The sequence below is a fragment of the Manacus candei genome, unplaced genomic scaffold (assembly GCF_025592945.1).
Source record: "Manacus candei isolate 608988 ecotype Guabito, Panama unplaced genomic scaffold, ASM2559294v1 h1tg000071l, whole genome shotgun sequence".
NCBI classification, from domain to species: Eukaryota; Metazoa; Chordata; class Aves; order Passeriformes; family Pipridae; genus Manacus; species Manacus candei.
This window is the reverse complement of record NW_026138119.1, coordinates 4,398,792-4,422,927: the sequence shown is the minus strand read 5'-3', so window position 1 is coordinate 4,422,927 and position 24,136 is coordinate 4,398,792. Positions and strand designations below refer to the sequence as shown.

Here is a 24,136-nt window from a genome sequence, read left to right as displayed (position 1 = left end):
CCCGGCGCGGCGCTGAGGCGGCCTGAGAGACCCGGGCCGAGGGCGCGCCGGGGCAGCGCGGGCACGGGCGGCACCGCAGCACCGGGCGGGCGGTGCCGCTCCCGCTCCTCTCCCCCCCTCATCTCACCCCGGTCCCGGCCCGGCGGTGCCGCCCTGAGGCCGCCGCTCTCCCCACGTTTCCGGGCGCAGTCGGAAGCGGGCGCTCGCCCCGTCCCGCGGGAGGGGCCTTAAAGGGCCAGCGGGGCCGGGGAGGGGACGCTGAGGGGCGGGAAAGGGGAAAGGAGGGTGCGAGCGGCGCTGGAGCCCTCCAGGGTAGAATTAAATAAGTACTGGAATAATAAAATCCCACCCCAAATGCACGGGCGGCTCCAGCTGCCTGCAGTGATGACCCTGGGGGCGCGGGGGTTTCTGGTGCGATGGAAGCCGCTCACGGATACCCCTCGTGCCTCTTCGTGCACATCCCACAGCAGGGGCTGGGCCCTGCTCAGGCCTGGCTCCTCCTGGGGCTGGGGGATGAAGCCACCGAGCTCCAGGAGCGCCTCTGACCCTCCGGGTGACAGGGGTGACACCACCCCACAGCCTGGGGGGCTCTGAGACAGCAAACAGGGGTCCCCCTCCTTCCCTGAACTCCTTGGGGATGGTCCTGTGCAGGACTCGGACTCGATGATCCTTGTGGGTCTCTTCCAACTCAGCGTATTCTGCGATTCTTGTTTGGATTTAAAGAAACTCACTCAACACCGGAGCTGATCAATGTTGAGCAGCATTCCTTTTTACTGACAGTGCTGGAGAAGCATTGGGGATAGTCCTCCAAAAATGCCTCCAAGGAAATTACAAAAGCAAAAGCATTATATTTTCTAAGGTCTTTACACATTCATGTTAAATCCTGCCTTTCTACACCTCCTCACTGTATAAATCTTTGGTTTCTAGTCCATAAAAATCCTTTGTATGATGTAGCTTTTTTATCTTGGATGAATTACTTCCCATCCTTGAATGTCAAATGCTGATTGGTTACTTGTCCATTGAAGAGATACATCCTATTTACTTGCAAAAGTTATGGGTTTTTTCCCAGTTGCAAAAACTATATCCATTATCTAAAAGTTAGAAAATTCTCAGCAAGTTAACCAAAAATGCAAGGTTCTTATTACATTAAAGTATACATAACTTCGGCTTAAAATAATTCTACGTTAGTTCTTTATTAACTATTTTAATAAATCCAGGCTTAATTGGGAATATACAGGATTCAGCAGCTTTTCAGTATACACTATTTAACAGCTCTCTTTCGGACTCGATGGTCTTTGTGGGTCCCTCCCAACTCAGCATATTCCGTGATGATTGTGTGATCCTTGTTTAAGACCTTACAGGTGCAGGGGGTGAAAAAAGGCAAGTCCCTGTTTGATCTCCAGCTGCTGCCACCATAACGCTCCTCAGCTTTGAAGTGTGTCTCTGCTGCAAACACAACCCTTGGAACTCATCTGTCTCTGCCTTTGATAACACCACTCAGGCCATGAACACATCAGGAAAATGCTTGAAGAGACACATCTGCTTGAAACACCCAAGTTTTTAGGTGTTTTTTCAAGTGCTTTCTACACTTCAAGGATCTGTCATGCTCTTATTTATAATGCAGCCTGATACACAAAGCTTTGTCAATGTTATTTCCCTCAGCCTTCTGTGAAGTCTGTTTGGGTTTTTTTTTAAACCTCTGCAGAGTTGGCTGTTAGCAATAATATTTAAATATCCATGTGAAACAACTGCCTTCCTATGCCTGTGTTCCCATGGGCCTGGGTAAGAGGATGGCAAAGGGAGAAGCTGCTTCCTCATACCATTATTCAGCACCTGGGAAACAATCAACAACTGCTCTCCTCCTGCAAAGACTTGCAAATAGATTACACCCATTTTATCTAAGGAGATGCAGGTAAGGAGTTTCCTTACTCCACTCCCAGGGACAGACACACTCTTTTCTCAGGTGTTTTCCCAAAGCAGGCAGTGCAGTGATGGCTTCAAATTTACAGTACCTGCCCTGACATACATGTTGCAGAAAAACTGCTTTTAACAAGTATCAGGAAGTCTTCTTTTAGGAGTTTCTGTGATGCAGCAACAGGCCTCATGCCCTGCAGTGATTCTGTGAGCTGGAATGCTCCTGGCTCAGGGCCAAGGGAGTGAAAGTGCCTCGGAAAAATATTTTGGAAGGTGGTTTTGAAACCCAAACATGCAAGATAATGAAAGTAGAGAATGAGATAGCAGAGCTAAAACAAAGACAGCTGTGTTGTCTATACTACTGACTAACTGACAGCTATCTCACCCTAATGAGACTGAACTGCAGCTCGACTGCAGGGTGGGTGGGTGACTCCCTGGAGCAGGGAAACCTCTCAAGGTTTGAGATTCCTTTTCTGAGATCCTTCATTGCCCAAAGATGAGAGATCCCTTACTCTGAGAGATCCTTGGTTGAGTGACACCTACAGGATTAGCAGTAAAGAAACATTACTAATCCATGGGGCTACTCAGTATTAATTATAAATTTTACATATATAAACCACTGACCATGTGGGGGACTAAGCCTGGATCCAGCTGCACCCAGACTCCTCTCTGAGACCCCCTCAAAGGGGTCCATTCTGAACCTCATGACTCAACAAGAGGGTCTTTCTTACCCTTTGTGTCTCCAGACTCTTTGTGAATCATTCTGCCTTGATTCTAACTCAATTTTCCTTTTTATGTCTCTTCCATGCAGTAATTAATAAGGTGAACTTTGCCATCAAACTTACTGAATCTTGATAAACCACTGTTAAACTCTGAATTCCACTGAATTTACCACAGTAAAACATATTGCTGCTTCTCTTTTTTGAGGGAGGTGCATTCCACTCATCCACAACAGTTTTCCTTTAAAGCAAAGAATAAAATAAATCTCATTATGGAGGTAGAAGTTTATTTCTGTGATACCCACTCTATAAACTCTACAACGAGACAGTTGTTTGTGCTCCAGCCTGCAGACAATTCAGAGATTTCCATATTCCAGGGGAAAAAAATCCTTGAAAAACACAAACTGTTTAGATGTAAAAGTCCAAGTTTTGCAGCTTTTCACCTTCAAACCCACAAAACAAGAGAAGAACTGGTGTATGTTTTCTTCCCCTCTGCCCTACTTCATGTCTGGGCTGGAAAACTTACCCTTGTACCAGTGGCTGATCACAGGGGGTGTCCTGCCTGTCCCACAAAAATCCCACTATCTTGAGAGAGACTAAAGCCAGACACAGTTAAATATGGCAAGTTCTCCTTTAAAATCCTTTGCTACAAGTCACATTCCAGACCCTCCAACAAGGCCTTTATTTCAAGCCATTGAAAGTTCTGGATTTTCAGTAACAATTATTAAAGAATTTATCAAAATGACCCTCGAAAAGCAGAGCCTGAGTCTTCTTGCATTATTTTCTAAAACAGTGCATGGGAAATATAAACAAGCCATACAAACACTTTACACAGTAAGATATTTTTGGGGGTTTTTTTCACAGTCAATTTACAAATAATCACTCTGGGCAGAGAGATAAAAATATCATACAAAGCCATGAGTAAAAACTCCCATCTTATTGCTCAATTTTCATATTAAAATGTAGAAATTATCCTTGACACAATAAAAGTATGTGTATGCACATGTATATATATATTTACACTGTCTGTTTTGTGTCTATATTCCAAATATTAACAAAAACATTTCAAATGCACTGGTTTGGTTTTAGCATGAAATAACATTACAATTATGAACAGAAATGGACAAATATCCTTTTTATCTAGGAGGGTTGAGAAAAGTGTAAGTCTACATCAAAAATAAAATTAGGTGCTTTTAAGAACAAGATATACCTCTAAAAAAAACAAGTTGAAAGTTGTGCTGTTTCCATCAATGCAGATGTCTTAAGGACTGGTTATTACAGAGATTTAAAACCAAATTGAAAACCTTTTTCCAATTTCATGAATTTTAAATAAAGAAAAATAAAGTTCTGAAAACCAAGTTTATTCATAAAGGGAAAAGAGTAGTTTTCAACTTCACAGGAAACAAAGCAGTGAAAAAATTGTATTTAAAAAGCAATGAAGGTTTCTAAAACCAGAGCTAAATGAAAGTAATAAAAAGTAGCACAAAAGCTCTGTTGAACTCAGTCTTCAATATGAAAAAAGAAAATCAGATGTGCCCATCTTGACTTTTCCCATCACTCCACAGCCTGTGTACCTGCAGTTGTTGAGCTGCACCCACTCTCAACCAGATCCATCTGCAGTTAAAAATGCAAATTAGGAGTTGCTTTTAGGACAGTCCATTAATCACTCTCTTCACTGGAGTCAAAAATGTCACTGAATCGGAAAGCCTTTCTCTCCTGACTGGCTGATAAATCACCAGAACCAAGGTGCTTCCACTGCTTTTTTCTTAACTTTTCTTCTAATTCTGGGAGCTTGTATTGATACAGAAAATCCATAATTTCTAGGGGAAAAAAGAAAAATTAGTTTTAATTGGATCTGTTAGGGAACAGGACCCCACAGACAGAAATAACGTTGTGTTAAATGCACAAAATGTCTGTACTGTTCTGATCACTGTGGCTGCAGGAACACCACTACATACAAACATGCAAAGATAAATTAAAATGCACAGTCATAAAACTTTTAAAGCCAAGGTGTTAAAAAGAGGCTCACATGCACTGCACAAAGATGACATTGAAAGTTATAAAAAAAAAATAAAAATCAGTAAAATAAGTATAAAGCCCAAGATTTTAGCCAATTAGGGGTAAGATACATAGGAGAAAATTCAACTAGAATAAGCATTCTTTATTAGATTCAAGCCAAAACCTTAAGGAGTATATACAAACAGCTGGGATACTGACCAGAAAAAGTCTTTTTTTGCCAAGAAGGGACAAAGGAGACTTTTAGCCTATAAAACTGTACTTGAAGATAGGTTGTAGGGACATCTCTGCAAAGAGAAGAGGTCAAAGAATCAGTGGTGCAAGGAACTGGCACAAAGCTTGGTTGTTACTGAGTTATCCATTCACGAGTGATGCCAGTCAAAAAATAGCTTAGCTTTAGGTAGAAAGGATGGAATTCAAATTGTAATTAAAGTAGGTTTTCAAGACAGCAATTCCCCTTGAAGGTAAGAACCTGCACAGTGCCATCACACACAGTAAATGAAACAAAGAATGTGGAAAAAGGGGAAGTTCAGCATTTACAGGACTGGTAATTTCATAGTCAACACTCCTTTATTTGGAAGACAACTTTTTATATTGTATTACACAAGCCTATAATCATCCCTTTTTCCCATTTGTTGATTAACACTTGGAAGCACAGATACACAACACAATATTTGGAATGCCAAGAGTTTCCTGATGTGGTTAAAAGCAAGTTTCAGATCCTGTAGGGATGGTTTCCTGCTCAGTGATATCCCAGGATATACAACTGTATGTTGTCAAAGTGAACATATGCTGTGGTTATAGAGCTCTAAGAACTTTGATTCATCTGCTTCAACTACCCTTTCTATCCATAAAAAGAGGGGGAAAAGGTTTACCCGATAGCATCACCGAGTTCTTCCCAGTTTACTTCATTGGCATCCTCCACTTTCATTTCATACAGCCTGTGAATGTAAGACAGGAACAGTTTGCAGGCAGAATTCAAGCCATAATTCAGTGCCCCCAGCTCCCCCAAGTCAGAAGGCACAGGACATTTAGTCCAGAGTAAGAATGGTTGCAAAACACATATTGAGCCTGCAAGCAGGCCGTTCTCCCCCTGCAAGCTTTTATAAACCAGCTCAGAACCAACATCCCAGTGCCTCTGAACTGTACCTTTTAATAAGAGTGATCTTGTTCTGTACTCCCTTGATCCATCTATGTAACGTCTGCCCTTTGGACATCTTCTTTACTAAAATTGAATTCCTTTGAAAACACAGAGAAACAGGTTTCTATCATTTCAAGAAATTCCAAGCATCAAGATGCTACTGCTGTCACAGAGAGGCAGAAATCAGGCTTTGCTATCACAGCAAAAAGAAAACTTACCCCAGCTAGCAAAGAGTTATTTGTCTCAGACACATTTGCAACACCTCTTCTGTTGTCTACGATCTATTACATGTCCTACCAAATGATCATGACAGCACAAAGCACAAAAGAAATACTCCCCAGAACACATCTGATTATCTCAGGTGAGCACAAACCCTTACCATTTCTGTTTACATTGTCTCCAGTATCGACTTCCCACTTTGGTTTCAATCTCAGTCCATGGGAGATGCTGGCACAGTTTCTCACGGTCAACCCAGAGATCCCTGTTTGACTGTTCCAGGGAGGAAGGAGAACTTCCATCTTCCATTTCCAGTTTCTTCCTCATCACTTCCTTCACTGCATGCTTTAACTTCTGGATCTCTTCCTTTGTCCAAGGACCATAATTAATAGCTAAAATTGAAAAAACCACCAGATTGAGGCATAATTTATCATATAGGATTAGGGAAAGAGGCAAAAGAGCAAGTGTTTCACTTTGCATTGTTATTATTTACAGACCAGCTTCTTAACACACCTCCTAGAAACTCCTCTCCATACCGGACTTGAGAGTTCAGCCTAATCACTAAAGAACAGTCTGATCCCTAGTTTTTAAAACCTGCCTGCCAAACTCCTTCTGCCCTCCCTGTGAAAGCATCTATTTGTATGTCAGTTCTGTTTAATAAGGAGTTGTATTTGTTCCACTTCTTTTCCCTTTTCTATCAGAGACGGTTCTTATCCCTTCCATATGAAAATGCAATCAGTAGTCTGAAGAAAAGGACCACCACTGCAAAATAATTATTAATTTTTAAAAAACCCACACACTTGAGGGACTTCTTCATGTGTAGGGTACATAAAACATACAGTTCTAATATAACTTCTCAAATAGCATTACACAAAATTAATGGCTTTTCTTAAAATTACATACCTGACTTGATTTCAGAGAATTTCATAGCAACTGAGAGGTTAGAACGGGACATCAGCTCAGAAATCTTCTTCCAGTCATTGCCATGCATAGCCTGATACTTCTTTAATTGTTCTTTTTCTTCCTTAGTGTACCTGGTTGAGGAAATGGGCACTGCTGTAAATTCAAACCATTTCAATCTTTTAAAAGAGCTGTAACCTCTACAGGTGATCAATGTTACTCATCACTACCACTTCAAGTCACATTTTAGAAGAGAGGAATCAGTAAGGACTAGTCAGAAAAATGACCTGTCCATTAAGACACAGTAACTGGCACAAATGGGAAAAATGATCTTCTTTTATATAAATTTTTCATGCAAAAATAACCAACATGAGCATTCAGAAACCCTTAAATTATTCCTTACCTTCCTTTATAATTATTTGGGTCAAACATCTTCCTTGCTCTGTAATATATCAGCCTCCAGGGTCGGGGTATGCCCTCAGCTAGAAGGTAAAGGATCATTTTTAAGAAACATTTCTTGCAGTGGTGAGGCCACTTTAAAAAAAAATAATAAAAAAAAATGGCAAACCAAAACCCAAACCCAACACCACACATTTTCATGACTGTGCTGCCAACAACAGATTCTCTCCCCTCAAGATAATGTACCCCTGCACACGTGTGGGTGAGTATCAGACACTGAACTTCTGAACTCTCAGGCACAAACCTGCTCCTCACAAGCTACAAACTCTGTGGACTGGCTGTGCATTTGATCCAGGTGTAATTAAAATTTAACTGACATAGTGAATACTCCTGTTCATAGAGAGACATGAGACAGCCACCAGTGAGGAGGCTGAGGAGACACTGTCCTTCTGCACACAGAGTATTTCAGCTGGGAAAGGCAGGCCAGCAAAACCAGTGAAGATCTCTGCTGAAGGGAAGATCCAATTTCTGGGAACACATGACAACCTTGGTGAACATTGCCCAGGAGAGGTGACTGCAAGTCACAGAACACTGATGTGACTTCCTGCCAAGTTTTCCCAGACCAGGAGCAAACTCCCAGACTGGAACAGAAGTCAACGTTGGGCAAATGTGACAGTGCAGAGGGACCTGTGTGTGTGAAACAATCAGAGAGGAACAAATCTGTAGCCTCTTTGACCCTTAAATCCCAATCCATTACAGGTTGCCATTTACTCTGCCTTGCCTGCATGAATTCACAGAATGAAGCCCCTGAGAAAGTGGCCTGAGCAGATTCAGCAGAGATGTTACACAATGAACACGTTTGCCAGGTGAAGTCTGAATGTTTTCTAGCCAAGAAAAGCCCAATAAAATGAGTAAAGAGGGAAAAAAAAAAAAAAAGAGGTGCTCCTCCTACAAACAGAATCATAGCCATAAGAATTCTGTTTTCCTCAAGTCTTGGAAAACTGACTGTTTGGCTAAAGTCATCCTTTCTCAAGTTTCTGCCCTCACTCAGTCCTGCACCTGCCACCTATTTATGTGCTCTAAGAACAGTTGACAATTTCAGACAGGACTTAAATCAATCACAGCTGCCATTAATAACCTTAATTACTGCCCAACAAATAATGCACCCAAAGCCATAAAGCCTAAATATAAAAGTTTGAAGCTCTTTAAGTGCTACTGGTCTTGATATTTTATCATCTCTAAACTCTTCCTACCTAAGACCAGATAATCTTCACAGTATTATGTTCTCTTCTTATCAAGAACATCATCTCACCAGCATGCTCCTTTTTTCACCAAATTCAGCAATATCAGTGCTTTTCAATAAAAATTAGTTTAAAAAAATATATCATGGTATCACCAGGCTGTGGAATGGAACATTCAGCTGTTTGAGAAGGAACTAAAATACTTACAAATTTTCTCACAGAACTGATGCTTTGCCTTGAGGCGATTGATTGTTTCTTTATCTTCTGGATACCTGGAAGTGAACAGGAGTTTCTCAGCACTGTCTATCCCACTGATGGATAAGAACTCCTCAACATTTTTCCGGATTTGATCGTTTTCTTTCCGGGTAAATCTGCCAAACTTGACAGCCATGCCTAAAATACACAAAGGTAAAAAAAACAAACAAACAAACAAAAAACCAAGTCAAACCTCAAGCACCATCTTTTATATGTTTCAGGTTTTAACTCAGATTTAACAAGAGATCAACAAATCCAAAGGGGAAAAAAGAAAATTGCAAGAGACAAACCAGTAATTTACACACACAGTTTGGACTGTAATTCAACAATTAGAAAGTAGATGCTACAAAACAGAGAAACAGAAAATATGTCAGTTGGAATGAAGTGAATGGATGCAACAGGCATGATACAAATACCTATTTTCCCTCTGTCAAAACACGAGCACAGTCCTTCTGTTACAGAGCAATTCAAATTTAGTAGTAGAATAGCTAAGGCTTAGTAGGAGAGTAGGCCTAGAAAGCAACGCTCCAAAGTAGTAAGTTAGCAACCTTGTTTGTGAGCATGGAATGTGCTGAAGAAGTGGAAACAATAATCAAAGGATTTAGTCAAGCATGTATATAATGATTTGTTACCTTGGATGTGGTAAGGATCTGTTAAACAGTTTCTAGGGGTAAGACAGCTTAAGCAGATTTATGATTAAAGTAGATGATTATTAATTGTTATCAGTATGAAGTATGAGCTTGTTTGTAACTAAATGTAACTGTTTTGCTGTGGAAACTGCACGTAAACTTGTTTGTGTAAAAGTATAAAAGCTGAACTGAGAATGAGGGTCTTTGGAATCCTGACTTGGGACGCTAGTCCTCAGGTTGGTTTGTGTCTTTGTTACGGGCAACACTTCCTCGCTGCAACAGTATTTTAGAGAGCTCACCTTGTTTTTTAAACTGTTTAAACCTTGCCAGGTCTCTTCCAGCCATCTTCCTGATGGAAGTGTCTGAGATATTCTTCACATGAGGAATAAACTCTTTCAGTTCTTCTCTGGCAGTATCCAAATCCACGAATGAAGACGTGAAAGAGTCCACGTATTCATCATCATCCAGACTCACCTCATCAGAGGCTGCCATCTCAGCAAAGGAACTGTTCTGGTTCTTCTTGTTGTTTGATGCTGAGGGTTCTGGGGTCCTGATATTTAAAAACAAAACCAGACATAAATACACCACTAGAACTCCAAACCAGAGATTTTTCTTAGCATCTCTACCACTAAAAGAATGAACGTGCCCATTCATTAAAGGAACACTTCACACATCCACCCCCTTGTATTTCCAACCTCTTAACACACATATAATTTATTATCAAATTTCTATACTTACAATAGTCAAAGAGCTTTCTGAGGTTTAGAAAATCCACAAAGCTCTCACCCTTGGACATACTGAAGAAATAGTGTCTCTTGGTACCACTGGCACACAGATTTTTTTCCATCTGTCCCTTACTAGTGCAGTTATTGTGGGTTCTAGACACTGTAAAAGCATCAAGAGCTACTTACAAGAACATTTGTCTGCACAAAACATTAAATTCTTTAGGTGACCTTACTAGTTGCTTGGTTAAAATGCACATGTTCACTATAAATACCAAATTTAACACACAAACTCCCTTCTTTCCTCCTCCCCTCTTTTTTTTTTACTAAATATGAATTGCTTGAACTTAAATTATTTCTATATCTACAGGTTTTAGAAAGGAGAAAAGAGCCCACACTGAAGGCTACAGTAGTGCATTCTTATAAATTGTTATTGTATTTCCATAAGATAAAGAAGTTTTTAAAGTAGGTCTCTAACATCTCAATATGCTGTGTAAGTTAAAAGTTTTTCTTTAAAATACATACAAAACAGAATGAAGAAAAATCTGTGGACCCAAATAACATTAAAAAAAAAACCAAAAAAGAACTCCTAAACTTACATCTCATCTGACTCTGAAGAACTTTCTTCCATGACAAAAGCACTGCTTTTAATTGCCTTTTTAGCATGTCCTGGAGTTCTCTGAGCTTGATCAGGTGCTTTCCTGGGTGTGGAAAAATCAGCAGGTACTGAGGGCTCGCTCGTGGCAGAAGCAGCATCAGAGTCACCATCCTTGTGCCTCTGCCCCTTCTGGGCAGGTAAAGGCCACCCTTTGTCCCCCACTGGCCTGTTTTGCCCTGGAGATGACAACAATGCCTGGTCAACAGCTCCATCTGTGTCCTCCTGCCCACCCTGGGCACTGCTGCCTCTCCTTTTTTTCTTCTTCTTCCTGAGTTTCTCTCTGCTGTTTTCGCTGGGTCTTTGGGAGGGAGGCCCCTCACGCTCCTCACCCGCTTCAGGCACCTTTACTTTTTTCTTTTTCTTCTTGGGGTTTTTTTTAATGTACACATAATCCAGAGTGCTGCCCTGGCAGCCCCCAGGGCTGTGCTGGTTCACCAACACACAGGTGACATCGCTCTGCTCGTCCATGCTCTCACTGCATTCCTGCTTCCTTTTCTTCTGGGAAGCCTCCACTCCAGTTCCATTGGTAATTTCCTGGTCTACTCTCACACAATAATCAGCTATGGAAGCCTGCTGCTTCTCACCCTTGTTTTGGGCTTTTTTCTTCTTCTTCTGGCTGCCCTCCCCACCCTGTGCTCCTGAGTTTTCAAACAGCAGAGGAGAAGCTCGGCCGAGCTCCGGGTCTTCCCCACTCTCATCATTCCCATGTTGGTCGTTGCACTCCTTTTGTTTTCTCTTCTTCTTCTTCCTCTTCTTGAGGAAATCCTGGCCTTGAAAATCATCTGTACATGCCATTCCTTTCATTTTTTCTTAGATAAAAGACAAGAGCTTTATTGGAGCGTTGTGATTTATTTACCATGACACGCGTTAAACAGCACAAAGCCCTCCCCCCCCCAAAAAAAACAACAAAAAGCACAAAACTCACCCAAAACTTTACAAATTAAATGCTCCATTTTATCTTAGGAACATCAAATAAAAACACTCACTTTTCAAACCAGCTGGTTTTGCAGAGTGCCTATGAAAAACTGACACCTTCTTTGTGGAACAGATGTGCATCACAGCTGGACTCAGCCTGAAAGTGCCTTCCTGGAACAGCAAAATACACACTTTAATAACTATTAGTTTGATTTTGAGTAACTAAGCACCGTCAGACTGTTTTGTTCAACTCTGCTTTCAGCACTGAAGCAGCAACAAGTTAAAATTAACAGAGAAATATCAGACTAATCAGCACTAAATCCAATTCTCTAATTAGAAGCTTCTGACGGGTTCTGCCCGCGCTCAAACCGGCCTATGCTGAGCTCAGCCCTGCCGGCTCTGTCCCACACACGGCAATTCCTGAAGAATACAGTTACACAGAGCAGGCACGAAGGATTTTCAGCACGTTTTCCACATCCAGCATATAGAAAAAGTACTTACCGCGCAACACTCGCGTCACGTTCGCAACGCGAGCCCTTGAATTTCGCAGCCCCAGGGCAGTCTGTAGCGCTGGCCGGCGCCGGGCATCACCGGCTGCCGAAGGCCCTGTGGGCAGACACCGAACCGCTCACACAGCTCCTCACAGCGCCCGTTTACCTATAAACCCGCCCGTAGGCCCGGCCGAGGGCAGGGCCCCGCCGCTCCCCTCCGCCGTCCTGGGACTACCGTGGACACGCACCCAAGGCGTTGTCGGCGGCGCCAGGACCCCGCAGCCCCTCAGGAACCCCCAAAACCCCTCATGAACCCCGGACCGGCTCCGGCCCCGTCACCTACACGTGGGGTCTGCCCGCACCGCCGTCCGCCCGTGCTGCCGTCCCCCCCGCGCCCCGCGGCCGCCGGATCTTCCGTTCCCCTCGGCGGAAGGGCCCCCGGCCGGACCCGTGAGAGCGGCGCACCGCCCGTTGCCCGGGAGACGGGCGACGCCGCGCGCGCCCCGCGATCGGTGGGACCGGGACCGGCACCGGGAGAGACCCCCCGGGACCGGGACCGACCCCCCGGGACCAGGAGCGCAGAGAGAGAGACACACTGGGACCGAGACTGAGACTGCAGAGACAATCCCCGGGACCGGGACGGGGACCAGGGCTGGCAAGAGAGCCTCGGGACCGGCACCGGGACCACCGAGACTCCCGGACCGGCACCGCCAGGAGACCCCCGTGAACAGGGACCCCCGAGAGCCCCCCGGCCATGGCGGGGGGCAAGGCGGGGCCCCGGCGGCGGCCCATGACCTTGGCCGAGGCGGGCCCGGGCACCGAGAACGAGCGGCTCGGGGTGATCCGGCTCAGCATGTTCGAAAACCCGCTCATCATCAAGGTGAGCCCCGCGACCCCACTGCGAACGGGACCCCCGGGAGGGCAGGAGGGGGGGGTCACCGTCCCCGCGGCAGCTCCTGAGCGGAAAAGGTTCCCGTTAAAGTTGAAAACGGGAGGGGAAATTGGGTTTCCTCGCTGCTCCTTCGTGTTTTAAAGTCCCAGTGGTCCCAGAGGGCGACGGGTACAGAGTTCTCCCTGTGAGGGTCGGGGGTTTTCCCAGTCTGGGGTCCCACGGTTTGGGGAGCTCGGGGACAGGGACGGGGATGTCACTGAGGTGGCTCTTCATCCCCCCCAGAAGATGAGGCAGAGGAGGGTGACACACAAACTGCACCTAAATACCACCAGCACTGGAAGGGGCTGCCCAGGGAGGTGGGGGAGTCTCCATCCCTGGATGTGTCCAAAGAATGGCTGGACATGGCACTCAGTGCTCCGATCTGGCTGACAATGTTGGTCAAAGGTGGGACTCGATGATCTTGGAGGGCTTTTCCAACCTTAAGGATTCTGTAATTAGGATTTCCAGCCCTGCTGTGGAGGCTCTGGTCCCTTCTCAAACTCCTGACACTTCTCAACTTGTATCCCCGCCCTGCCCACCGGCCGAGCTCGGGGCGGGCCTTACGAAGTTTTAGGCATCTCCCTTCGGTTGGTTCCTCCTCCTCGACCTCCTCAGCCCACCGCAGGTCCCGCTTTAACCCCGCCTGCCCCGGACCGAGCAGCAGCTGAAAGTGCAGCTCCCGTCCCCTGGATGGCACTCGCGGAACAGCTTCGTGCCCGAACCAGCGCTCCCAGCCCGGTCCCCAGCAGGGAACGAGCCCCGAGCCCTCCGGGCCGGGGGACACGGCGGGTGCAGCTGGACCGGCTGCTCTTTGGTACTTTCCCTGCCGAGGTTCTGCTCCAAAGCCTTGTTTTCCCAGCACAGCCAGCGGTGACACTTTAACCGCGGAGTTCCGCTCTTGAGCTCTCTCCTGGCTTGGAAATCAGCCATAAAAAGTTTGGAATATCGCTGAAAATTTTAGTCTTTGCAACGTTGAATAACTTTTCTTGCTTTCTCATGAAACTCTAAAAATATGTTTGGAAATTATATCAGGCAAAGAAAAAAAGAAAAGCAGGCTTTGCATCAGAACTCAAAAGCAGCTTCACTTGTTCAAATCCACAACTTCTACTTTCTTTCTTTTCCTCTGGATCCTGTAAATTTGATGGGAAGTTTCTTTGCTTAAATATGGAATAAGGGGTGATTTCTCACCTAGTTGCCCCCTAGAAAGAGCTGGTGTGACACAGAATGTGAACCTCCTCGGGATGGAGGCAGCCCCACACCTTCCTCATCCCTCCAAACTGATCTGCCTTTCTCAGCAAAGGGTGTTGGTAAATACCCTTGTAGGTAATGCCTGAATATGCATCAGAAAAACATGTAATTATATGGCATTTCAGGTATGCAAAGGCATAATTGAAGGGCTTGGGTCAATTCTACTTATTTACATTCCTTAAATTGCAATATGTATAAACCACCCGTGAATCCCAGCTCCACAAATGGAACACTGGGAGAATTATAACACTGGAGGAAGACTATTTACAAGGGCTTGTAGTGACAGGACAAGGGGGAATGGCTTCAAACTCACAGAGGGCAGGGTTAGATCAGATACCAGGAGAAAACTCTTCCCTGTGAGGGTAGTGAGGCCCTGGCACAGGTTGCCCAGAGAAGCTGTGGCTGCCCCGTCCCTGGAAGTCCAAGGCCAGGTTGGGCAGGGCTTGGAGCAACCTGGGATAGTGGAAGGTGTCCCTGCCCATGGCAGGGAGTGGAACTGGATGAACTTTAAGGTCCCTTCCAATCTGGATTTCTGCTCTGTGGCCAGGTAAAACTAAAATTAGAGCAAGTTTTTTTGGGGAAAAAAAATATTGTTAGATTTTAGCATTCTGGACAATTCCTGTTCTCTCAGGGCTTCCTTGCCAGGGGGGTGCCTGCTGGTAGGGATGTAAGGACATTTGCATCCACCTGATGGAATCCTTGAGCATGGAGCAGCCGGGCTGTTACCAGGGATGGTTTTACTCCTGGAAACAGCAGTAATTTCACCTCGTGGTAGGTTCTGTTGTAAAGTTTGTGGCAGCAAACTGCTGCCCCCCTGCCAGCTGCCTTCCCACACTGTGCTGTGCCCCAGCAAATGCTGGATTTACCAGGGTGTCCTTCACTGCCAGGAGGTGACAGGGAAGGGATGGCATTTGACTGGGTGAACGCTGGCACTTGGCCAGTCCCCCTCACTGGTGCACTCACTAGCACTGGCATACTTACAGCATCAGCCCTCTGCCACATCTCCTGCTTCCAGCTGCAATCTGGAGACTCTTTTCCCTCAGGAGAGCCCTGGGGAAATGGCATTTTGGAGAGGCTGGCCAGCAGGTCCCAGCCCTCACGCTGTGCAGGGCCACCTGAAAACCAAGGACACAGAGATGGTTTAGAAGAAAGGGACAAAAGGTTTTGAGACAACTGCTGCTTGGACAAGTGCTGCTGGCAGCTGAGGGAGGGTATGAGGAACACACAGCTCCAGCAGCTGCCATTCAGATCCTCTGGACAGCAAATACACAGGAACCTGAGGCCCAGGAGTGATGGATGGGACACTTGGTCCCCAAAACCTTGGTGAAAGTGTGACATACCCCCACTTTGCAGCAGCCAACAACAGGATCTGCTGCTTTCTCTCCAAGTTCTTTTATTTATCTTCTAAATGTGGCATCACGTATCCAAACGAGACCACTGCCCAGACTGTTTCTGGCTCTGCCCAGTCCCATCCCACCAGGATGTGTCCACACACACTGGCTATCACAGACTAAAACCATCATCTTCTCACATCAAGACTTCTAGGGATAAATGCTCTAATTTTTCTCTGCTAGAATGCAGGATGTGTTTTAATTAATTGAGGAGTTAAATGAGTTATCAATATATATATTTGCTTGCAGCATAAAACTGAGGAAAGTATTTCATCTACTGATGCCAGTGAAAAACTGAGCGAAGCATTTTTGGTTTGTTTTCACCAATAAAAGCCTTAGCCAAGCACTTTCCCAGTACAAACTTACTGAAAATTCCTGTGTTACAAAAATAAACCAGCTCTGGGAAGGAAATAAAGAGCTTACCACACTTAACCCCCAGCATGCTCAACAGGAACTACAGAAAAAGTTGTCCATAGAAGTTTGGTGACATTTATATGGAGATCTTCTGGATAACATGGCATAAATAAGTTCCAAAGTCATTGTGTCACCAGTGTGAAATCAGACATATCCCTGGGGTGTGAAGGTAAATGGAGAATTCAGCCCCACGTGCCAAAGCATCCTCCTACCTGTTTAAGTGGAGCCCCAGGACATGCAGAAAGTAGGGAACTGCTCTCCAGGAAATGCCCTCAGAGCAAGAGGCACCTGACTCACCTTCAGAGCCCCCACAGCAGCTCTCAACATGGAAAAAGTTGTTTCAGAACTGGCAGTTCTGAGGAGGAAGAGGAGGATGGTGAGAGCACAGGAAAGGCTGGTACCAGGTCTCAGTCCAGGCTGCAGGAGAGACAGAGATTTAACAAACAGAACTGCTGGAATGTGCAATATTTGTTTTAAAAGCTGATTATTTACATGGAAATTGATGCCAGGCTCTCTTTATTGGTCTGAATGCCAGGCCATTTAGGATTCATTTTCCTAAGCTTTCCTCTCTGGCCCTTAGGGCTAGAATTTTTTCTTTTTTCCAAATAGGACTGAACAAAAGCCACAGGACTCCAGCAATAAAATTTCAGTGGCTACAATCTCCAGAAGAAGAATATATGATCAAAAAAAGCTCACAAACCCACAGGAACTGGCACACGAGGGTCCAGTAATCCCAGCAGAGGAAGGATTCACTAAACCAGGGAGAGTGAACTGCCCTTTTTGTGGAGGAAGAGGAGGCACAGGAGAGCTCTCCCTGGGCTCCCCCAGGAGCTTCTCCATTCTCAGGGAGGGTGGGGGTAACAACAGGGCACTAACCAGGTGGCCACAGGACTCCACTCCCTAAGTGGGTACCAGGTAAAGGCAGAATCACTCACCAGGCTTTGGTTTTTCCTCTCACTCCTCTTGAAGTATTTCTGCCACAGAACAAGGCACTGCTGAAAGTTGTTGCAAAATCATTTCAGTTTCTGGAATGAACCACAGGATGGACACTACAAAAGCAAGCAGGGACATTTGATCAAACTAAAATTGTGTCACATCGTGAAAAAAGGGGAAAAAAAGCTGTAATTAAGCAAGAGACAAACATGGACAAATGCATGGTGTGAAAAAGAATGTTAGAACTTGGAGCTGTAAACTGCATCATCACAAACATCTCTTGCAAACAGTAATTACTGAAAGGACAGGTTTTCCATCACTGTAGCTGAAGCATTATTAATAAACCTGCACTGTGGCTGCAGTGGGGCTTTTACATCTGACTGTTGTGTTCAATCTTTAAGCCTTTATCCCTTACCTTACTGTGAGGTGTTTCTTTTTAACATTCTCTCCAAATCCACTTTTCTTTTTAACATTCTCTCCAAATCCACTCATCTTCTTTAGCTTTTCTTGCACCAGCCTGCTGAGGAGCCAAGGTGAACCCAGAACCACACTCCCATCTCTCCAAGCCCCTTCCCAGGGCAGAACCAGGAGGCACCACTCACCTGTGTACTCCTCACCCACCTTTGTGCAAGGATTGCTGACCTGGGCAGGAAGGGAAGGTGCTAAAAGAGAGGCTTCCTTAAAAATACCCCCATGGCTGGATGCTCAGAGAGGGCTGGATGAGCCATCAGAAACGTGCAGGGGTAGTGTCTGTGTGAGGACTGGCAGTGACAGGGCACCCAGGCTCTGAGTGAGCTGAGACAGCCCAGGCAGGGATGTCAGATCCCCTTATCCCTGCTCTCTTCCAGTGATCTGGGCCTTCAGCCACAGCCAAGATCTCAGAGCTGCTTCCACGTGGCCCAGCTCTGCTGCTGGCATCACAACTCTGTCAGGCAGCTTCCAGAATATTTAGATAACTTCCCTCAGGTGTTAGCTTTGATGATTTACATAACTCTGTTTCCTCTCCTAACCTAAACCTGCTCTCAGCTGTTTGGAATCAATACATCTGTTGAAAATTTGGTCAGAGACCAGGTTTTAGTTTGTCTGCTCAGGTAAAGAACCCCCACAACACAGAGCAGAGTGGCCACAAGTGCCTTGAGCTGTATTTGCAATAAGGTTGTCTTATTTGCTGTTAATTATACTATTTACCTCAAATCACTGCATGTGCTGAGCATCCTGCCTTCTGTGCTTCCTGCTTGGGGACACTGAGGTTTAATTAGTGTTTAGGCAGCATTTTGTGTGCTTATTACTATTATTATTATATCACTCGTACCATTATATTTTTGCAATCTAAGACCAGTGTTGTGCTTTTAAAAATGTATTCTGAAATGTCTACATTGTACAGCTCAATAATTCATTAGAGAAATAAGCTAATGAAGGGCTGGTTAGTCAAATAATCATTAGGTTTGGTTCTGAGCTTTCTTTCCAATGCTCCGACTTCTAAGGGTTTTCTTCTCAGCATGAACTCATTTAAGATTTTTAAATGAATTATTTGGTACACTAAAAATTAAACTCCTTATGAGCTTTAGTGCCCTCCCATATTTCGCACAGACACCACTGAAATAAATAAGGTATTTCCAAGAGGCAAATAAACATTCTGCATGAGCGAAAGGAGTGGTTTTTTTTACTCCTGGTTATTTGAACACAGGACTTGGGCTGCACACTGCCAGCTGTGATTCAGCAGGCAGAGGGACAGCACCAGCAGCACCAGGCATTCGGAGCTGCTCACCCCCAAGATCCACATGCAGGATGCAAAATCAAGCAAAAGGGCATTTTGATCCTTTATGTGAACAAAACAATGCAAATTGGTGAGACTAATAAGCCCAGAAACGTTACAAGGTGAATGCCTTTTATGTTCGTGAAAATCTTCTATGTTTATTTGTCTAATACAATGGAAATAAAGCTTCAAAGGCTCTTTGATTTAAAAGTGCATTATTGAAGTCAGCCAGCACAATAATAATGGTTAGACCAAATTGTTGCATTATGACCCTAATGGCAGCATTGTCATAGCACAGAACATCTGTACAGCCTCTTGCCTCATTTGGTGGTGATGTAAAAGCAAAAATTAAGCCAAAGGATGAGAGAATGAGGGCAGAATAGGGAAAAAACTAAAATGAAAAAGGCTCACAAATGGGTCCATACATTCACAGTGCACCCAGAGCTGCAGCAGGATATAAATTTTTATGATGAACCTAAAACTTAGGCTTTATTATCTGAAAGATTTAAGAAACTTTGGGGGAGAGCCCCCACCAGTTTATAGTGCTGGTCTTGAGCCACACTAAGGCAAGAGATTATTTTCAGACCAAGTCAGGGATATTCCAAATCCCACTAATATGACCTTAACCCACCAACCCTTCTCCAGGAACACCAAGCCCAGCAGACTGAGAGCAGCACCTGAGACCCAGCTAAAACTTGTAAGAGAACACAAACAGCTCTCCCCTCTTTCCTCTCCATCCTCAGCTTCCCACTCCACCACCAATAAATACCCCTCCTTCTCTGGAAGAGGCACCAGAAAGTGCCCTGAGCACAGAGGAGAGGCTGGTGGGGGCTCAGTGAGGACAGTCCTGGACAGGAGGGTGTTAGACAGGCAACTGCGGGGCAGCTGCCCAAGGGAAAGGTGAAAAGCTCTTTATTTTTACCTTCCCCACAATCATTCCCCTCCTTTTTGAGTGCTGCCTGGCAGAACACAGAGCAAACGGAGCCCGTCCTCAGCAATCACAGGGACCAACATTTTCAGCTCCTCATTTTTGCAAGTTTTTAGCCTCACTTTCCCCAAGGGCAGATTGCTTTCCATGCAAATTCTTAGAGCTGCTCTTATGCCTAATTATTGAATTTGAGAAGCCTTTGTCATCTAGCAGGGATTGTTTTGTTCTTGCTTGGCTGCTCACATTGTACAGATTAGATAGAACCTGCATTTCTGAGAATATTTTCCTTTTTAACCATTTGTATTTTATAAAATAAATTACATTGACTTTTCTACTCACATTTATTTGAAGTAGCATAGATAAATGGAAGTGGGACTCTTATTACTAGATTTCCAACAACAGCCTTTAAGAAAACTTCAAGGGAAATACCTCTAGTTTGATTTGTTTAAGCAAACCAACACAGGATTTGTGCCTAAAAATCTTACAAGTGAAACCTGATTAAAAATAATAGTGTAACTCCCAGGCTGGGGGAATAAAAATCAGTAAAGCAAACACAGTGAACCTTGTAAAGAGCGAAGTAGCCTGAAAAATATCACTGGTTTTTATGAGGAGCTTCGGGCTGCTCACCCAGGTAGAAGAGCCCCTTTGTTTGCAGCTTTTCAACTTCCCAACATTTGCTGTCTCCATCACCCTTCCAGCTCCCAGGAGATGCCAACGGGATGGTCAGGAGGTGCCTGTAACTCCACTAATGACCACGTATTATGGGGTGTTAAAGCCCTGCTCTAACCCCAACCCAAGTTTCCCCACACAAGCTCCATCCCTCATCCTTGCCAGGCTCTGTCCCAGCGCTCCTGGAGCCGCGGAGAGGGGCTGCAATCCCACCTCTGCCATAGTCAGGGAGCTAAAACCATTCCCAGCTTAGCCCCAGCGCTGAAAAGCACAGTCCCAGATCACCCCCGTGGTTAGTTAGCATTTAGATAGGCTGGGCCGGGGCTCTCCACAATAGGCATCAAAGCTGAACTCTTGGTGCAGCGAGAGGGATTAATTTCTTTAACCAACATGCCTGATCTGGCCTATCTCATTACCCTGCCTTGTCAGTGTCGATGTTAGATTTGATTGAAGATTATACCATTTAGGCCTTTCCCCTGTTTTCCACAGAAATCAGGCCTATTGAATTGCACATTCTTCCATGGGCCCCTGTCAATACTCAGTGGCCTGAGCCTCTAATTCTGCTTCATTTAAACTTCATCAACTTTTCCAATCAAGTGGAAGGATCTGAAATAGGCTCCGTAAGCAGAAAGGCCCTTTTTTCCTTTTGTCAGATAATTTATTCTGTTTTCTCTTTCTCTCTCCCCCTTGCTTCCCCACCTCTTTCTCTTTTTCTTCTTTTCGCTCCCTTTCCCTGATGCTGAAAATGAGATTACAGTATTTAAATGACTATGATAATCAATCGGGGGACCTTGAGCCGAGATTGAGGTTAATTTTTCTTAGCAGAACAAAGAAGCGTGATGCCATCGGGGATTTGAAGGTGCAATCTGTGTTTCATGCTTGTATTCCTGCCTCCCACTACCCCCCCAAACAGAAACTGCAGTTTTAGGAGTCTTCTCTTGTTTCTAACTATGCAGTTGTTGTGATTTTTTTTTTTTTTTTTTTAAGAGGCAACCCCTAGGAGAGAAGAAATGTAATTTTGGGCTGGTAAACAGCTAACAGCCTTCAATCAACAATTTTAATAAGAAAAAAAATCACTTACATGGTGAGACTGCACATCTAATGAAAATGCTATCATTACCTTATTTATTTTTAAATATATTTGGAATAATTTTCAGCAGTGCTAGGAGTAGTCCTTCCAGCCTACACAGCAGAGTTGGGAACTTTTAACTGAATTCCTCCTTTTATCCAACCACTCTTCCTACTTAGCAGCTTTCTTGGTTGCCTGGAAAAAAGTTGAAACTTTTGTCATGATTTTGCTAATCAGAAATGGAATCGCTTATGTTCTTCTTAGAATCTGCCTTGAAATGGCTTGTTAAGTCTTTAGATGATGTATTTTTGGTTGTAACACGCCAGCTCACCTGGATCATTCCCATTCCCTGCTCTGGAAGAGAGAAAGAGAAAAATATGCATTTCTTTGCTTCCATCCTAGCTGTCTTGTCAGTGCTGTTTTACATGCTGCCACCCAATGTTATCTTTTATTTGTGTCAGGAGAGAGGATTTGACAAGTTCAGTATACAATGTTCATTTGGCAAGGCAAATTTTTCATACCAATTTTGAGTAGAAAATGAAACCATCTTTCAACACAACGAGCAGCATCATTTTTGGACAGACTTATTATGAGAAGAAGAATTGCAAAACTTTATTTCCCTGCACGATCCAAAAGAAAAACAAAGCTGGAAATGAGACATTTAAACAAAAAAATAAAAACCATGTATGAATGTTTGAGGCCATCAGTTTGTTTTAGAAATAAAAAAATAACCACCGGCTGCTGTCAGGTAGCTGTGGCCTCCTTTTTGTTAATCAGATGCTGCTGAATTTGGTTGCATCATAATGTAGCTTTTGTTTCAAACCTTTTAAGCTGTCAGACGATTGGGGAAGGCAGATCAGACCGACTTGAGAAGTTTGTCAGTGTTTGCCAAGCAAAACAGTCATTAGTCAACAGTGTAGGCTGAGCTTTGGGAAGGGGCTCAGGGCCTGAGCCAGGGAGGGACCAGGGGCATGTCAAAGGGCTCTGAGTGCTTTGCCTCCCCCCCCCCAGAATCCCAAATGTAACTTCTGGCAGTACTAAATACTCTGAACAAGCCAATTAATGGAAAAATCTCATTGTCAATTCTGCTGTCCCATGTGTCTCCCAGCAGGGTCCTCAGGGATGAGGTTTTGTTTCTGCCAGCCCCTCACCACAATGGGCTTCTGCTCCACGACAAGGACTTGCTGGTACAACTGCACAGGCAGGACCCAAGACAGTTAAATAAATGTTTCCTAAGGAAGACCATGCATTAAAAAGGGCTGTCAAACCTTCAGGGGGTGACAAATTCATTTTAGCCCCCAGGATCCCTGCAAGGTTGGGAGGTGCAGCCTGGGAGCCCATATAGGGCATGTTCTGCAACTCCACAGGAAACTTCAGCCTGTGGTGGGAATTGGAGGATCTCTGATGCCCCAGCTACACCCCACTGTGAATTTTACCCCCACCAAAGCCCCAGGATGCCTGAACAGCCTCACAGACTTCTCCCAGGCAGTGGTTTGCTCTAACAGTGTCCTCTCTTTAAGCAAATGTTGACTCACCACGGGGAAATTAAAACTCCATTAGGCTTTGCCACATTGTAGAGCAGACCCCATTACAGCAGGCGAGTTGCAATTAATTGGTTTCCTCAGATATTATTCAATTCTGGGAAGGCACAGTTAGATGGGAAGGACAGGGCTGATCTAAACAATCATTTCCTAAAATAACATAATCTAAATAAACTAATGAAGTGATTACATAGTTATTAATCTAAATATAAAGAAGAGTCAAAAGAAAATATTGGGTATATAACAATTTAGAAAGAACAGTAGAGTTAATACCATTCTGGTTAGACTCATCATGAGGCAATCAGCATTTGTGCTTAGAGATGGATGCTGGTTTAGCAGATTAATTATATTTCCTGCAAAAAGCTGCCATTTCAAAGAGTCCCATCTTCTGCTTATTTTGGCCTGTTGTGCATTCTACTCAACTTTTCAGCACATAGATGGAAGGGGCCACTGCCTACATGGCACTGCAGGTTTGGGGGTTGTTTTTTAACTAAAGTTAATTTTGGATTAAGAAAAGTAAAGCAAAATAACCATAAAAACATGCTCCCTCGTGTGCAGATAGAATAATTACTAATTTGAAAATATTCTGGCCCAGGGAGGGCCCTGCACAGGCAGTCCCTGTGCAGACAGGCAGTGGGGAGCTGCAGGCTGGGGGTGCCTGGGCAGCAGTGCCTTGGGTGCTGTGGGGGTCCCCAGGGCCATGTGGGGTCCCCCAGCCTGCTGCCAGTGCAGGGAGCAGATCCAGGCATCTCCCTGGGAGCTCTGCTGTGCAAAGCTCACTCCCTTGCATTATCAGGGTAGAGAAAGCATTTGGCTTCAGGAGAATAAATAACTAGGCCTTATAAGTCATTAAAAATGTATTACAAGAAAAATACAGTGCAGCTTTAAATAGAAAACAAAGCAACTCCTATATAAACTTTTACAATGACTGTTACTCAGACTATTTTTCACTGTCTGGTTTTGAGTTGAGCATCTGTGATCTCTGGAGACTGAGATCCCTTGAAGCTGCAGTTCTCCTGCTCAGGCCTGGCAGTGCTCTG

General features: G+C 44.5%; 3 protein-coding genes across 5 annotated transcripts in view; 1 reads left to right on the top strand and 2 right to left on the bottom strand.

Annotated features, from left to right (window-relative positions):
• Positions 1-414, bottom strand: part of SETX (senataxin) — a 28,031-nt gene extending 27,617 nt beyond the window's left edge. The window contains exon 1 of one of the 2 annotated variants that reach the window (XM_051807452.1): positions 128-414. The gene's annotated coding sequence lies outside the window, so the exon portion shown is untranslated. The remainder of the gene's footprint in view (positions 1-127) is intronic. The other variant, XM_051807448.1, reaches the window with a different exon arrangement.
• A 2,489-nt stretch (positions 415-2,903) lies between these two features.
• TTF1 (transcription termination factor 1) lies at positions 2,904-12,597 on the bottom strand. Of its 2 annotated transcripts, none has more exons than XM_051807464.1 (13): positions 12,560-12,597; positions 12,227-12,331; positions 11,797-11,896; positions 10,752-11,619; positions 9,730-9,980; positions 8,754-8,939; positions 7,310-7,388; positions 6,910-7,040; positions 6,170-6,398; positions 5,799-5,888; positions 5,525-5,590; positions 4,851-4,936; positions 2,904-4,453 (listed from the first exon to the last, which is right to left on the bottom strand). In XM_051807464.1, the coding sequence occupies exons 3-13, from the start codon at positions 11,864-11,866 to the stop codon at positions 4,293-4,295; spliced, it is 2,217 nt and encodes a 738-aa protein (XP_051663424.1). In that variant the 5' UTR covers positions 11,867-11,896; positions 12,227-12,331; positions 12,560-12,597; the 3' UTR covers positions 2,904-4,292. The 2 variants fall into 2 exon arrangements, with proteins under 2 accessions (XP_051663424.1, XP_051663423.1); XM_051807463.1 differs by lacking the exon at positions 12,560-12,597 and adding an exon at positions 12,465-12,489.
• An 85-nt stretch (positions 12,598-12,682) lies between these two features.
• Positions 12,683-24,136, top strand: part of CFAP77 (cilia and flagella associated protein 77) — a 59,842-nt gene continuing 48,388 nt past the window's right edge. Inside the window, exon 1 of the mRNA XM_051807694.1 lies at positions 12,683-13,096. Within this exon, the coding sequence (XP_051663654.1) occupies positions 12,971-13,096 (126 nt within the window). The 5' untranslated portion in view covers positions 12,683-12,970. The remainder of the gene's footprint in view (positions 13,097-24,136) is intronic.

Excerpts from the sequence above, each read along its gene's own strand:
- TTF1 (XM_051807464.1), bottom strand. The coding sequence starts at position 11,866 with ATGCACATCTGTTCCACAAAGAAGGTGTCAGTTTTTCATAGGCACTCT. Across the intron at positions 9,981-10,751 it reads TCTTCAGAGTCAGATGAGAT|GACCCCAGAACCCTCAGCAT; the intron begins GTAAGTTTAGGA and ends TTTAAATATCAG. Across the intron at positions 5,889-6,169 it reads AGACAATGTAAACAGAAATG|GAATTCAATTTTAGTAAAGA; the intron begins GTAAGGGTTTGT and ends GTGTTTTCAAAG.